General features: G+C 42.7%; 1 protein-coding gene across 2 annotated transcripts; it reads left to right on the forward strand.

Moving 5' to 3' along the window:
• Nucleotides 1-339: 339 nt before the first annotated feature.
• Nucleotides 340-14,695, forward strand: LOC103827099 (beta-1,4-galactosyltransferase 3). Of its 2 annotated transcripts, none has more exons than XM_018908134.3 (6): nucleotides 340-894; nucleotides 7,645-7,880; nucleotides 9,492-9,682; nucleotides 10,277-10,399; nucleotides 13,091-13,195; nucleotides 14,089-14,695. In XM_018908134.3, exons 1-6 carry the CDS (start codon nucleotides 657-659, stop codon nucleotides 14,246-14,248), a joined length of 1,053 nt encoding a protein of 350 aa, XP_018763679.1. In that variant the 5' UTR covers nucleotides 340-656; the 3' UTR covers nucleotides 14,249-14,695. The 2 variants fall into 2 exon arrangements, with proteins under 2 accessions (XP_018763679.1, XP_009100815.1); XM_009102567.2 differs by having other exon boundaries at nucleotides 14,107-14,695.
• The last annotated feature ends 807 nt before the right edge of the window (nucleotides 14,696-15,502 follow it).

Genomic DNA, 15,502 nt, shown 5'->3' on the forward strand with positions numbered 1-15,502 from the left:
CACGCCCAGTCATTCCTTACACACCTCCAGGGACGGAGACTCCACCACTTCCCTGGGCAGCTCATTGCAATGTCTAAATTTCCATTGATCTCTCCCTGACCGGTTTAATAGCCAATTTAAAGTGAGGACAGCAGTCGGGTTTTCACCGACGAGACGACACGGGGCAGTTCAGCAGCCACCCCATCCTTCTCCCTCCTCGCCCACAGCGGCGGCCGCTAAGGGAGGAGGCAAGATGACTACATCTCCCAGCATGCCGTGCGGCAGCACAGCCCCGCTGGGGCCAGCCCTGCTCCGCCATGCATTCTGGGAGCTGTAGTCTCGCCGGAAGGCGGGCGGGGGAGGGCGGGTGCTGCGCCTGTGCCACAGCGAGCCCGTGCCGCTGCCCCGGGGCTCCGAGCGGGGTGGCTCGGCCCGCTCGTTCCTTCCTCCAGCCCGCCTGGCACTGCTCGCACCGGGAAGGGGACGTCTGGCTCTCGGCGTCCTGGTGAAGCCCAGCTAGGGGAGCACGCTGCCGCCTCAGAAAGTTGGAGGAGAAGAAGGAGGGGGAGGAGGAGGCGAAGGTCTGCACAGCGATGTAGCCCAGAGCGTGGAACGGCAGCCCGTGGAAGGCACTTCAGCTCCTCGCCGCCCCGGTCCTGGAGCATGGGCTGAAAACTATGTTCCTCTCCCGTATGGAAAATCATTGTTTCCTGCTGTTTGTGTTTGTCTTCCAAGCAATATTTATCCTGATCCTCTACCGAGGCGGACCTTCGCATGTGTTCCGCGGGTTTTTAGAGTCGCCCCAGGTGGTGGATTACTCGAAGCCCCACGATGTGTACACAAACCTCAGCTTGTTCACCCGGGCTCCCCATGAGGACGCGATGCCCTACTGCTCAGCGCGGTCCCCAGTCCTGGGTAGGTATGAACCTCCAAAAACCCTGGAAAGGTGGTTTGAAAGAACCTCCTTCATAACCCTGAAGGTGTCATAAATGTAAGTTGCATCTTCTTCAGACTTTGAAACAGGTGTGCTGATGTACTTACACTGACAAAATTATCTCCTGTTAACAACTCGTGTTGTTTTTATTGCTTGTGCGTGGAAAAGTATTTTACTGGCCTACAAATTTCCAATATTGAGAGTTTGGTTACACAGATGTCAAGATTTCAAGAGTGAAAACAGTGCATGGTGATAATATCAAGTCAGTAATGCTTTTTTTTTTCTTGGCAATCCTGTGTAAAATGACCCAACAATTCAGAAACTGCATAATTTTGACCTCTGACTTTAACTCCTGGGTTCTTTGTCTTAGCCTTATGTCAAACCTGTAGTTCAACATAAATTGATTAAGTTGACTTGAAATCAGCTTAAGGAGGATGTATGAGGATGGCACCTTGCTCTTCATGGTGATCCTCCAGTCTATGATGGTTACACATCCTCTAGGCTTAGAAACTTCTGTGTTAGATTTAAAAGTCTGGTCATAGGTTAATTTGTATTCACAGTAGGACCAAACCAGAGCTGATCTAAGAAGCAGCATTCATCCAGCTGTTGCAGCACTGAAACAGCTGAGGAATTTTAAGTCAGTACAAAGTCAAGCCAGGTGTATAAAGCAGGTGTGTTGCTAGTAAAGTGGTCGTGAATCCCTTTCGCTCAGCCATGAACGGATTAAGTTCCATCAGCGTGCACTTAGAGCTGGTTTGGGGCCATCACCTTCTTAGAGTACTGTGTAGTAAGTTACTCTTATCAGGTTTTCCATACTGCACAGGTTTCTGCATGTCTAAATGTTGTATGCTCCTAGCCTTGGACTGCAGCTCTAGAAAAGCTGGTCACTGCACATGGAGCCCATTAGGAGCAAATGGTTGACCTTGGTTCATGTGGAAGTTCTGTGGGAAGCCAGTGCTCTTGTGTCAAGTTGCTTACTTAGGTTGGAGAACTCTGCTGGGACCCTTTGGATGAGCTTGCTCAGACTGCAGTCTTCGTAATGATGCTTGTTCTTTTAAGATGCCTTCTTCCTTCCCCTGCTGCTTACAATTAAATTAAGTACACACCGTGTGTATGATGAAAGTGTATGATAGCTTTGGGTGTGTGTTTCAGCATTTCCCTCAGAAATGGCTCTACTAAATCCTGAAATCTTGATAGCACAGAGCCTTTTTGCACAGGTGCTAGGTGTCATGGCCTCATTGCACTGCAGCACATTCAGTTCTGGGAAGCTACAATTCCTCATTTCAGGCTAAATTGTTTTATTTGAAAAAGCACAGCAGAAACATGACTGCATCTAGTTTGTGTCCACTACTGATGAAAATCCTCTCTCCTAAAGAGTCAAATGAGACAGCTTTAGTGTCAAAAAGAAAGAACCAAACAACTCTGCAGCTTGCCTGCAAACCATCAGGTAAGTAAAAGTAGTGACGTATATGAAGGAGGCAGGTGGAGAGTAAAATTACACTGATCTGTGCTCTTAGAGCTGGGAAATCTTTTTAAGAACTCTTCTTCTGCCCATCACTGAGAGTGCTGAGAACAGGGGATCATCCTGCAGGCGGTACTTCAGAGCTAAAATGGAAACATGATGTTAGTCACAGACAGAAACAAACAGCAAGCTGTCTGGGAGAAAAAAAAAGCCAACCATGAGGCAAAGTAACTGTGTAAGCTTTACTGTATGAAAATACTGAGTTGAGCATATGAACCATTGTTGAAGTGAAGCACAAGTAATTTGGAGCACTGATACAAATTCAGCTTAAGAAAAATTAGGTCTCTGCTACTCCTTAACTTTTACTCAGTGGTATTTCCCTGTAAATGTAGGATGTAAATTTTGGCTTCTATCACTGCATCACATCAATGTCTTCGGGGTGTTTTGCTTCTTTCTTAGCTGAGAAGCTTGCTATTTTGTGAGGGAGTTGTCCCTTGTTTTATACGTGATGGGCACATATAAATTGAGATATAAATACTTTATAAATGTCTTGAATAGTTGTTGCCATCATCTCTCGTGAGACGGGTGTTTCTTGGAAGCATTATATTGCAGAGAGCAATGCCTTTTAATATTAATTTCATAAACTCTATTAAATGAGATTTCAATTCAATTCTTGAGGACTCATCCTCCAGTTCAGAGCTGGTAATAAGTCACTGTGCCCACTCTAAAGTGTGTTAAAGTACCTGGAAGGATGCCAAATGGCTTAAATGGTTTCTGCATCAGGGCTTTTATGAAGTGCAGCACTTTTTTCTTTTATATATGTAGTAGATCATTTTGATAACTCTTTGAATGTTAATCAGCTTGCAGCTCATCTGTCTATTTCCTGTCTCCCGAATCTGTAGCAACTTGGTTCTTTCAGGGCTGTGAAGTAAGAATTAAAGTATAATTGCTAATCATCTCTGCCTTAGAGGAATTAGACTCCTTCTGACTAGTGGTACTTTTAAGCACCTGGCGGTGTCCACTGAATGTTTTGTGACCAACAACCTGCAAAGCATTGCAGGTATTCAGTGTCTTCACTAATATAGCGAATAAATTACTTGAGTTCCCTCAAAGGTAAAGTTTCTACGCAAATAACCCATTGCCTCTTTCTTCCTCCTCTGGTTTTAGAAAAAGTGAAGTGCTTATATGCCAGGGTTATACTTCGTTAAGCTAAACTAAATAGCTTTTAAATTCAAAATCTGACTTTCTCACATTGCATGCAAGATGTCTTGTTTCAGTTCATCTTTTTCTCTCACAAGGAACAAGTTTGGTGCTAGAAGATTTGGCTTTATTGTATTACTTCTGTTTGGTTTAAAGGGGTACCTTCCTTCATGCATGGTACTTGTTCAGTTAGTTTGGCCCTCGAGGACTTTAATAATTGAAAGTTCTGTCTGTAACTCTGCTGTTTATAATTTGCTCATGCTATGGAAGGATTTTTTCCAAGCCCTTCTTATAGTAGTTACTGCCTTTCTTTCCCATCTGTCATAACCTTTTCATGAGCAGGACCATCTGTTGTATTAAGTAGCTCCTGCTATGTTTTCTAATGCTGCCAGAGTTTCTTCTCTTGGATTGAAAGAGAAATAGAAAGGTGGCAGTGCTAATGCTGAGATTTATTTTCAGGTGCCATTGAGGTAGCCTTGTATTAGAAACTGATGCTTAAATGAAAACTGTTGGTCTGATTTTTTTCCCCCCAAGCACTGGTAGAATTACACAAATATGACTCTGTTAATGTAGTGTGTGGTGCTGCAGTATCTGAGTGCAGCATTCCCCCATGCTACTGTTCCTGTTTGTTCATCTTGTGTAAGTTCTGGTTACTCTCATTGGGCTTGGTAATTGCAGCTGCAAACTCCAAATGAGTTCAGAAGTCCTGGAGTTACTTTCCTAAGGTGGGATAGATATGGTCAAAGTCAATAGGTCCCCTCAAAGGGAAATATGTTGCCTAGGGAGTAAAGTAAGCAGGAAGTGTGCTGTCACTGGCACCAGCTGACAGCACAGGTAATTGTGAGACCTAACTGTTCACTGAAGCTTCATATTCATTAAACACCGTCTGTGTGATGGTACAGGCACAGAAACATCTTTGGAACCATGGAAAAATTGCTTGGACACTTTCAGGGTGTTGATTCTGTACCCTGCCTCAACAGGGATCCTGTGCTTCCTAGTATGTGTAAGATGGGTTTTTCCTCCTTTTCCAAGGCTGTGCTTTGGCAGTTTTATTTATCCCTCTTTGGTCCAGCCTGCAAGTGCTCTGTTCACATTTGGGATTTAGTTGGATTAGATTGCATTAGCCTTTTGTTAGTTGGACAGCAGGGAGACATGAGAGCCAGAATGTAGCTTGTAGCCAAGGAGCATAGGGCAGCCAGAGGTTTTGGGGATGTAAGTCACACTGATGTTTAATTTTTTTTCCTTCCCTTGGCATATTCCAGATTGAGTTTCTAAGCTGATTTGTTTGAGGTGTGGAGCCAGGCAGCATGGGAGAACATGATATCTTGAAAAACCTGGAAAATGCAAATGTTACACTCCTCAATGGTATGCTTGGGTATGGAAGGAGAGAACAGGAGTGAAGCTATTCACATTATCTAACTCATACCCTTACGTTCAAGATCTTATTTTTTCTGGAATTTAAAGGTTGTTGCTGCAGAATCTTACTCTGCAATACAGAGTCCCAATTGTTTTAGAGAAAATAAAACCCTGCCTTTGTGGAGAGAATAAAAGGGATTAATTCCCTTTCTTTTGTTTTTTCCTTAGAGCAATGATCTATAGTTGAATTCCCTGAATATAATACTTCTTTAGCAAGCTCCAGTTGTCATCAAATCAGTGGTTAATGGTGCCTTAGGTTGAAAGATCTGATAATCAGCGAGTCCATTAATCTAAACAGCAACATAAACTACAGGTTGATAATATTGTTGGGCTGAAACGTGGGAGTCTTAACGGTGGAAACTGCATGCACAGAGGTAGGAAATAACATGAAATGTTCACTGTAAATGTGACCTAGGTTCATAGCCTACACAGTGATTCTCTGAAGAACCACTCTTTGTTTTGGGTACAAATATATGGCAATGTACTCTGCTTTCCTGCTGCAGGTAATGCGGTGAAAATCAAATTCTCCTGTGTTTTAAATAGTTGGAGAAGGACTGAAAAGTGATGTTTAAGAGTCAGCTATTGCAAAATCTTGCTGACAAGCAAAAGTCAGGCTTTCTTTTTAAAAACAAACCAACAAGCAGAAACCAATGAACAAAACCCATGCAGTGGGTTTTGGTTTTGACAGACCAGACGTTTTTGACATGAGAAATGATCAGTGGCTCTTCAGACTGACCTTCAGGAAATGCCATTTGTGTGTTCCTTGAGGAAGGAAAGGAGACGCTTACCAAATACAGGTTTGCCCATCAGAAATGTGAGGTGTACCAACTTCCTCATAGTAGCAAAATGTTCCCTGGTTCAGAATGGACACTTTGAATTTTATGGCAAATTTAGTCCTTAAGCCTTGCTACTGCTCTAAAAACCTGCAAACTACCCAAAACCAACGAACCAACAAAACCCCAAACCCCCAAAACGATGTTGCTTCTTTCTGTGTCAGTTAAACAGGATGTAGGTGTGGGCAGGCTCAGGTTTTTTGTTTGTTTTTGTTAGAATTGTAGCAGAGATTTGAATGTAGGATGAACTGAAAGAAGCATATTCTGGACTCACTCTCATTTAGTCTTAAAACACACCTGTACCTTCTCCTGCTCAAATGAAAGCTCCTAAACACCAGGCCTAAATATTTGCTCTCTTTCGTGCTTCATTATCAGAAGATTTTTGAGAGAATAATTTATTTCTGTGGTTTAAGAGGGATTCTCACTTAGAAGATACTGCAAACATGATTTAGGACAGCTGTAGTGTTAATTATCAGCTTGGAAAGAAAAGAAAATCTTGTTTATAGCTATTTAAAAAAACCACCACCAACAACAACAAACTTGCCTTGCAGACTTCTGCAACAAAAACATTTTGCCCATGGTAGCGTGGCCTGCAAAGAATTTTTAAATAGAACTGTCATTTGAAATTGCCAGCTTCTAATTATGATTTGGGTGAAAGTTTTTCCCTAGTTCATTTAAGCATTGGATGCTAATCTTGTTCTGCATCTGTGTTTTATTTTCTTAAAAGTTCACAATTGTAGAAAACCATTAAGACACACTGATTTGTGTATAAATACGAGTCTTCTGCAAATTCTGGAAACTTTTCTCACAACCCAGGAGGACAGGCATTTAGATAATTGTTTATTTAGAATTTGTTTATTTATATTGTAACAATGAGGTTTGTGTTAAAATGGGTATTGACACTTTATATGGATTCTTTTTCCCTCATGACTTGTCAGTATTTTTCCATCTGAAGAATGGAAGAATTAATGTAAAAATGCAGAGTTTTTTTAATTATGCAAGAACTCTTGAAGATATCCAGTATATTTTGTATTTAAAAACAAAGTGCTGAGTAGAAGAACAGTCATATATAGTTTCTTTTGCTATTTTGTGCCCATTCCTCAAAATATAACATCTTTCTTCTTTCTCTGTTCTGTCATCTGCTTCTCTTAACATTTTGAAGTACTGCCTGCTTATCACAGTGTATAAAATGAAATAATATAGCAAATTCAGCCATTGTGGCATGTGATTATAACATCAAATTGAACTTGAAAAGCTTTTAAAGGTAGAGCTGACCTTTTCTAAAGCATTTCTATTCATGCAGGCTTTAAACTGTTTCTCCCCTGACCAGCTGAATATCCACTTGCACATCTTTGTCCTTGAATCTCTTCTGAAAGAGGCTTAGAGAAATTTTCCAAATGGGTACAAAAGCAGATGTGTCTGTTCATCTTGAATAATTTTCAACCCTGTTTCTTTCAGCAAATCAATTTACTCAAGGATCTCATCTAAGCAACACAAGACTGTAGTCAGCAGGCAGTCCCAGGGAGAAGCAGCTGTGCAGCAGCCCAGTGAGACTTGTGGCCATGCCAGGACTCGGGATGCCTGGCAGGCACCTGTCCTCCTGGTGCTGAGCTGGCCACCTCTCCCTGCTCCACTTGCTGTGGAGCAGGGAGAGGTGGCCAGCAGGCAGCAGTGAAATTTATCACAGCGGCACATCTGTATGGGTGTTGTTAACTCTTCTCTGGTGGGGCTGCTGTCTGAAGGAGCTGATCTCGTAGGTCTGAAAAAAGGTGGAGATACATCACTGATCTTACTTACTCTTTTTCTGTCTCTCCTTACAGTTGGTCCATTAACCATCACCTTCAGGGTGCTCCCTAGTGAAAGGATGATCATAAAAAGAAATCCTTTTGTTCAGTCTGGTGGCCACTACGAGCCACCTCACTGCTTTCCCCGCTACAAATCTGCCATCCTTGTGGCCTACAGGAACCAGGAGAAGTACCTCCGCCATCTTCTCTACTACATCCATCCCTTCCTGCAGCGCCAGCAGCTCAGCTACACTATCTACCTGATCCAGCAGGTAAATCCAAGTCAAATGTGCCTGCTGGGCAGCTCAGCTGCACCACTTAAGGGTTGGGTTCTGAAGAAGAAATGTGACTCTTCTGATGTGGAAATACTGTTTTATGCATGGGCTGAGAGGGCGTCAGATAGCTGTCCCACCTCCATGGCTGCTAATGATTGAAATACTGTACCACTTGTCAAGATCGTGATTCTGCTATTAATTGGTTCTGTTGTGGTTTTGGGTTTTTTTCCTGGGGGTATAAATTTGTCACTAAGTGGTTGTGCTGGTTTGAAAGTAAACCAGCCGGAAAAATGAACCCCCATACAATCACCTTGAGGAAGATTTCAGATTGGAATTACAACTTAGTAGAAAGATTACAATAAATACATCAATACAAAAACACTGGCCTAAAGTGACAAAGTCAGAGTATAGCCTTTCCCCCTGTTGGTCAGGATGGTGGTCACAGCCTGATTAAGTGATGGCTGCAGTGTCGAAAATGGTGGTCCTGTAGAAGGTCTGGTCCTCCTCTGGGTCCCTCAAGCAGTGGTGGTGTCCCAAGTCCCCAAATCGAGATTCTATATGGTCAGGTTCAGGTGGTACCTCCCCAGGGCAGGGAGTTTCACAATGGAGTGATGTAGTCCTATGAGGGACAGAATGTTTTTGGAGTCCTTGGGGGTTGTTGCTGCCGGCTGCTCTGCTGGTGCCAATGAGTTCATGATGGCCCCTTAGCAGAGACCCTTCAGGATGGGTCTGGGACTGCTGCTTCACCCGAGGGAGGTACCACAGCCGAGTCACCAGTGTGAAGAAAAAGAAACACTATCCTGCCTCACAGGGCTGCCTCTTTTTTCCTTATGTAACCACCCAGCTGTAGCCTGAGGGGTGGCTGTGCACTGGGCAGCTGCTGCAAATGACCCTTCTTTAAGAGTTTGTCCAAAAATGATGTAGAGGAAAGTAGAATACAGTTTGGTTACACCCCATATAGCACTTTCCTTTTGTAACCCAGGACAGTTGTAACTTTTGTTTTCCTCTTTTTGAGGTTTGCACGTGGTTTGTCTGTAGCTTGTCAGCCTGACTGCTGAGCAAAACCTGGAGACTGAACACTGATGTGAAGCTGGATATTTTTAGTCTGTGACAAATACATACATGTGGCTTGGCCCTGCCGTGGGGCAGTCTGTGCAGGTCAAGCAGCCTTTTTGTACCTGACATGGACTGGTGTTGCAAAAGATCAGTGGCAAGGGAGCAAGTTTTGGATTCATCAGTTAAAACCAATAGGTTGTTGGGAGGGCAAAGAAGCTTTTTTGTTTGACTGAGATCTTTGTCTCATTTCTAAGTTTTAGTAAACAGTAGTCAGGGGAAAAAGGTTGCTGTGCAAATGTGCACCTGAGGATTGGCTTATGGGTCTCTTGAAAAGTGCCAACAGTGCATAGCCCCTGACACAGCAAAGTTGACAATTGTTGAGAATGTTGTGAAGAGGATGGGTGACATTTTCAAAGCTGGGAGCATGGAATTTGCAGCCAGTATTGATTCATTCATTTGAATAAGGCTTTTTGACAAAAACAAATTTTGACTGAGCAAATTTTAACAACATCTTTGTTGCTTTGGTGAAGAAATGTAGGTTTTCTTTTCCAGGTAGGGACCGGTTCATTTAACCGAGCAAAGCTGCTTAATGTTGGTGTCCGGGAAGCCATGAAGGATGAAGAGTGGGACTGCCTTGTCCTGCATGATATTGACCTGGTGCCTGAGAATGATTATAACCTGTACATTTGTGATGAATATTATCCCAAGCACATGGCCAGTGCCATAGATAAGTTTCAGTACACGTAAGTGCTTCCATTTGCTTTCTGTGGATTCATTCCAGCTGGTTCACTTCCTGTTAGAAAGTATGGGTGGGAACAGTGAAAGACACAACCTTTATGAGGTTTTCTGTGTGTTAGTTTTGCAGCAGTTACTTCCTAGAAAAGGATATTTTTGACCCAGGCATGCAATCTAGAATGTTTCCTTGCCTGTAGTTCCCTGTTCCACAGTTAGCTCAGTTTGGCAAATGACTGGCAGGTTTCTGTTTGACATTAAGAAAAAAAGTATAAGGTGGATCACATGGAATTTGATGTGGTAGGATACAGGTACTTTAAACTGATCCAAGATACAAATTTTGAAACCAGCTTTACTTTGGACAGTTTTGGGGGAACGTGGTGGGAAACATTGAGTGGAATGGAACATGATAGGAATTACAATGTGGTTACTGTTTTGGGGGTTTGGCATTGTCATGAGAGTGCCTGCAATTAATGCATGTGTGACTTGGATCACACTGTTAGTTGTGGAGGACAGGCATTAGCCTTCAATAGTGAACTGTGGTTTTTAGTGGTTGGGTTTTTTTGGAGGGTGGTGTTTGTTTGCTCGTTTGTTTTCTCTTTTAGTCTGCCATACAAGTCCTTTTTTGGGGGCGTGTCTGCTCTGACTCCAGAACATTACATGAAGATGAATGGGTTTCCCAACACATACTGGGGCGATGGTGGTGAGAATGATGACATTGCTACAAGGTACCAATGCACAGCACAGGCTTGAGATGGATCTAAGCTGGCAAGTGAAGCATAGCAGCACCCTAGGAAAGGAACCAACGACAGTGTTCCTTAATGTGCCTTCAGTACCATTATAATCCCAAATGCTGTTGGTATTGGGAATGCTTAATGTCAGAAAATGGTCAGAACCTATGAATCCAATTACTATGTGCTGGGAAAATGAAGCTTTCTCCTTTCTGGGGAGCAGAATGTTATTTCACATCCTTGTGCCTTCAGTGCAAGGGGTTATAACTGCTTATAGTTGACAAGTGCCTCCACTGATGTTGACAGCCCCAAGGGAGGGAAGGAATCTGCAAGCTTGAGGAATAAGAAGGTACTTAACTAATTCTCAGATGGTTGGGAATTTAAGTTAAGTGCATTTAGGCTGTTCCAAGTGTTACCTAATCACTGATACTTGGGATTAAGGAGCACAAGGAATTCTATCTTTTGTCTGCAGTGCTGGGTGATGGAGGAGCCTACGTACCAGTGTGAGTCAGTGACAGCAAGAGTTGATGGTTTTTCTTGTACTTTGGTTGCCATGGCAGCAGCATTCTATAGATGAGTTTAGTTCCAGGTGCTCTGCCTAATGTGAATTCTTCAAGTACAGAATCATGGCTGCAGCTTCTTTATTCAGCTTTGGAATTGCACTGTGCACCTTTATGATCAAACACTGAGGCAGGCTCATGGGGAGTTTATAAAACTAAACTGACCATGGAAGCCTTTGTTATTTTTGTCTTGAATAATGTGACAAGTTACAGGGGGTTTTTTTCAAAGCAGTCTTCATCTGGGAATTGAATGCCAGATTTTCTAATATAGAATTCCTCCTTTGCCTTTCAGAGAAAGCCAACTAAAAGGTTGTATGGTTGTTTAGAGAGTCAGCATTTATGAAAGGAATAGAATGCCAGGAAATAGATCTTTACATTAAGTACAATGCTGGGTCTATTCAGCTGTTCTTAGTATAGCTTGGGCATCTAATTTCGTTTTTGGTACCCAGGGTGGAGTCATGCCAGTTATGCATAGGAGTGCAGTTCTTTGAAGAGAATCCTGGAAGGCAAGTGAATTATATAGATCCCAGAATAGCCCTTTCTGGAAGGGAATTAGAGCCCATGTTTTCAGAGAAAACTTACACTAACGATTAGCAATGTTTTGGCCCAGAAATCCATGGAGGCTGTGGACAATGCCTGTTAATGATTTATTCACATTCTGAAGTCTCAGCCTGCAGAAGTTAGGAATGAACTGGCTGTTCTTCAATGACCAGCTGGGATCTGGATTTTAGGAGCTGCTCAAGCACTTCTTGCCATGTAGCATAAAAATTAATGAATTTTTTTTTTTAACGTATCAATGTCCAGTTTTAAGAAATTCTGTGCAAAGATGATTTTATTTTCTGGTATACTGCTTATTAAAAGCAGAGTTAATGAAAAAATCTGCCAGCTGCTACTTATAGTCACCAGACTGCAGTACTCTCTAATGCAAGTTGTAGCAAATACCAGGATCTACCTTGTATTAGAATAAAACACTATTCTAATTGGAGCCACTCATGTGCTAACATTTTCAACTACAGGAAAGTCTCTTGGACTCTTCTTAACAGTAAATGAATGTATTAACAATTCAGTTTTAGTCTTATTTGCAATGCAAAAAACTGTAACAGCAAAGCTAGTTTAGTGTTCTTGCTTTTTTGTCTCTTTATGGTTGAATGTGCCATAAGCTTATGTTCAGAAAACAAGAAACTGTCTAAAACTCCATGTGAAATAATGGAACTATAACACTGTCAGTGAAGTGTTATAATCATCTGATGGCTCTAGCCTAACAAATATTTTCAATTCTGTAGCCTTTCAGCTTCATAACATTCCTGCTGTATCAGATCCCGATGGAACGCGGTCAAATGCTGCAAACATGCCAGTTAGATAACCTCAGTTGAGCAAACATTCATTCTTACATTCACAGGAATTTTCTCTGCCTAAGGGCTGTCCTGTGATAGCTGAGGTTTGGTAGCCCTAACACTATTGGAGGCACTTTTTATTGGCAAAGTAACATAGGTGCTATCAGCAGTGGGCTGTTAGTTGCTTGAACGTCACCCAAAATGCTGGGCTTAGAAGCTCTGTTCTGGAATTCTGAGCCTTCAGTTCCTCTTCTCTTATCTAACTGTACTGCAGCTGAGTTTATCTATGTTTGTCTGGTGCCTGTATTTATCCCTAATCTTTTATGAACCAGTCTAATCAGGCCATCTGAATGAATGGCACTTCTCAAAGAACAGAGAGGCCTAATCTGGTTTTGAAACTCAGGACTGGCTTCCTTTCAGAAACTGCAAGTTTGAGGGTTTGGGTTTTTTTTTTCCCCCTTAAAGTTTAGGTGATGGACCTCTAGGCAGCAAAAGCTCCGCTCTTAGGAGGAAGTGGAATAACACTCATTTGTCAGGGGAACTGCTCTTGAATGCTCTGTATGTTGTAGTTCATTCCCTGTTTGCTCTAATCCCCTTGTGCCCTGTCAAAGTGCACTGCAGCTGGGAGGTTTCTAACCTAAGTCTGGCCTAGAGCCTGCTAGAGAAGGTCATGTGGCCCTGTGCTGCTTCTGCACTTTGTTTTTATTGCATTAGCACTGAAAATCATCTCTGACCATAAGCCTGGAAGTGGCATCTCTATGCCCAAGCAAACACTTTTGTATGTTGTTTTAAAGGATTCAGTTGGCAGGAATGAAAATAGTCCGGACATCACCTCACCTTGGCCGCTACCGAGTGATGGACTACAATGAAGAGACAGAGATCCAAGATCCTTGGAGAAGGTACCTGGTGGGGCTGGGGGCTACTCTAGGCCTTGTGGCAGGTTGGCTGTGGCTGTCATCTTCCCCAGCACAGGCTACATATGCCTCACGTCACTGCTGCTTTTTCTGCTTTAGGAAGGCTATTTCAAAGCAGCCCCCAGTCAGTTTCAACTGAATCATTTGGCTCCTGTCTTCACATTTGAAGGATTTCTCCTAGGTTCCTGCTTTTTTTTTTTTCCTATTGTGAAGGACACATGCCAGCTAGGAAGCTAACACATAGATTTAAACATGAAATTATACAGAGAGTAAAACTTAAAGAAAAAAATACTGTCATATAAATAGGGAGATTTCAGTTTGAAGGGGCACTGTGTTACAAGTTCCCAATATTAAAAGCTTGCTGTTCAGTCTGTGTGCAGTTACAACGTGCCATTAAAATAGTGGAAAGCAATATTCTAGTTTGAAGACACGAGAAAGGTGCTATGAGAGACTTTATCAAAGACTGTTTTATATAGAAGAGCTGGAGGAGGGTGTTGGGTCAAGTGTGGTGGAGGCTTCTCATACCAGCAATGCAGATCTCTCTTTATCATCTCAAAACTCAGGTTTCCATAACAACCCTGTCAAAAACCTACCTACAGCAGCCTGTGTACACCGTGGCTGCAAACTTCTGCCTTGCACTCCCAGGTCTCTCTAAGCTGCTGACAGCTTCTTGGTGTTTGGAGACCCTAGCTGCCCCCTCACTGGTCTCCTTCTCTGATCAGGGTCCAGTCCAAATTGTCCTCCTCGTCTGGAATACTCGCTGTAATCTCTTCAGTCTGTATCGTGGGAAGAATTGTCTCAGGGCTTTTCTGCCCTCTGGAAGATTCTTTCTTCTGCAGCTTCAGCTGCCAATGTTAACTTCTTTCTTCTAACTGCAGGTCTTCTTCCTCCCTCAGGCCTCCTTCCCAACACAACACCAGAAAAACATGGAAGGCTGACGGAATGAATACATTACAGTTCAGGCTCCTTTCCAGGACTAAGCATCCTCTTTATACCAAGATCACTGTGGACATTGGATATCTTCCCCCATTTTCTTAAGAGACTGAAAACAAAAGCAGAGGTTGGGTGCCACATGGGCATTCAGCCAATCCCTCCCATTTTCCTGTGGCATCTGCCCCACCTGAGATTAACCCTTTTGCCTTTCACTTTTCTTCAAACTGTTTCAGATTTAGAAGAGGCTCCAGGACCAGGGTATGACAGCTAGTAAACAGTCTGTGGCTTACTCTAAAAATGTCCAGGTCACTGTATAACTGACTCCTGAGCCATGTCTGTGACAGTAAGCCAATCCAAGCTTTCTGGAACCTTTGTTCAGTAGCTGGATAGCTCTGTCCTGCTTTGTAATTAAGTGTTAATTGGGATGCAAGCCATTCAGTCAGACTGGCCTCTGACGTGTTGTATTTTGAGAAGGTGTTGAAGCCATTTACTGTTCTATAAATATCTTTTGTGAATTTGAGTAAAATAAATGGAGTTATGCGTTTGGCTTAAGAGTTTTATAGAATAATGAATAAGAATGCAATAAAAAAGAAAGTTGCCCTGAAACCAGAGTTTAAATCCCTGATTTCTTTTTCTGACCTGAAACACCACTGTTGAAATTGTTTTATTGTAGCTGCAAGTAATGCAGACTGAGTGGGACCTGAGGCTGTCACCTAGTCTAACCTCCTGCTCAGAGCAGGGAACTTAATCTACTACTACAGCTGTTGCTCAGACATTAAGTATCATTCAAGGCTGAGCTGTCTTCAATATAAAATACTTGTGAGAAATTAAATACTAGTTTTTCCTTGAGGTCAAACATGTCAACAGTAGAGCTGTGACCCTGGCAGGATAGCATTTGTACTTACCGTACTTACGTGACTGTGAGACTGACAGAGTCAGCCCAAACCCCTGCCCTTGCTGTAAATTTACTTTCTCTGCCAGCTCAGTCTGCAGTGCCTGCCAGGTCCAGTTATTTAGAGAGTGTGACACAGGGTACTTTGGGTTGTTACTTCAAGATACAAAAACTCCTTCATCACTGAAAAGCTGCATCCATGCCCCTATACTTACAAACATTTAGTTTCAGTCTTCTCCACAATTGGAATAGTGTCCTAAAAGAAACTCTCCCAAGCCTGCCTTCACATCAACGTGTAAAGGCAATTAAATACAATGCAGTAAGTCCAGTGCTCTCATCAAGACTCCTGCACAAATCCAGCAGCACAGTGGAACAGCTGGTTATCCACAGCCTTTCACCTGTTTCTTAAGCAAGACTCACAGATTATTATGGCCTGGGTCACACTCTGCTGACAGTGTTGCCAAAAG

Source organism: Serinus canaria, chromosome 1 (genome assembly GCF_022539315.1).
Source record: "Serinus canaria isolate serCan28SL12 chromosome 1, serCan2020, whole genome shotgun sequence".
In the NCBI taxonomy this organism is placed as follows: domain Eukaryota; kingdom Metazoa; phylum Chordata; class Aves; order Passeriformes; family Fringillidae; genus Serinus; species Serinus canaria.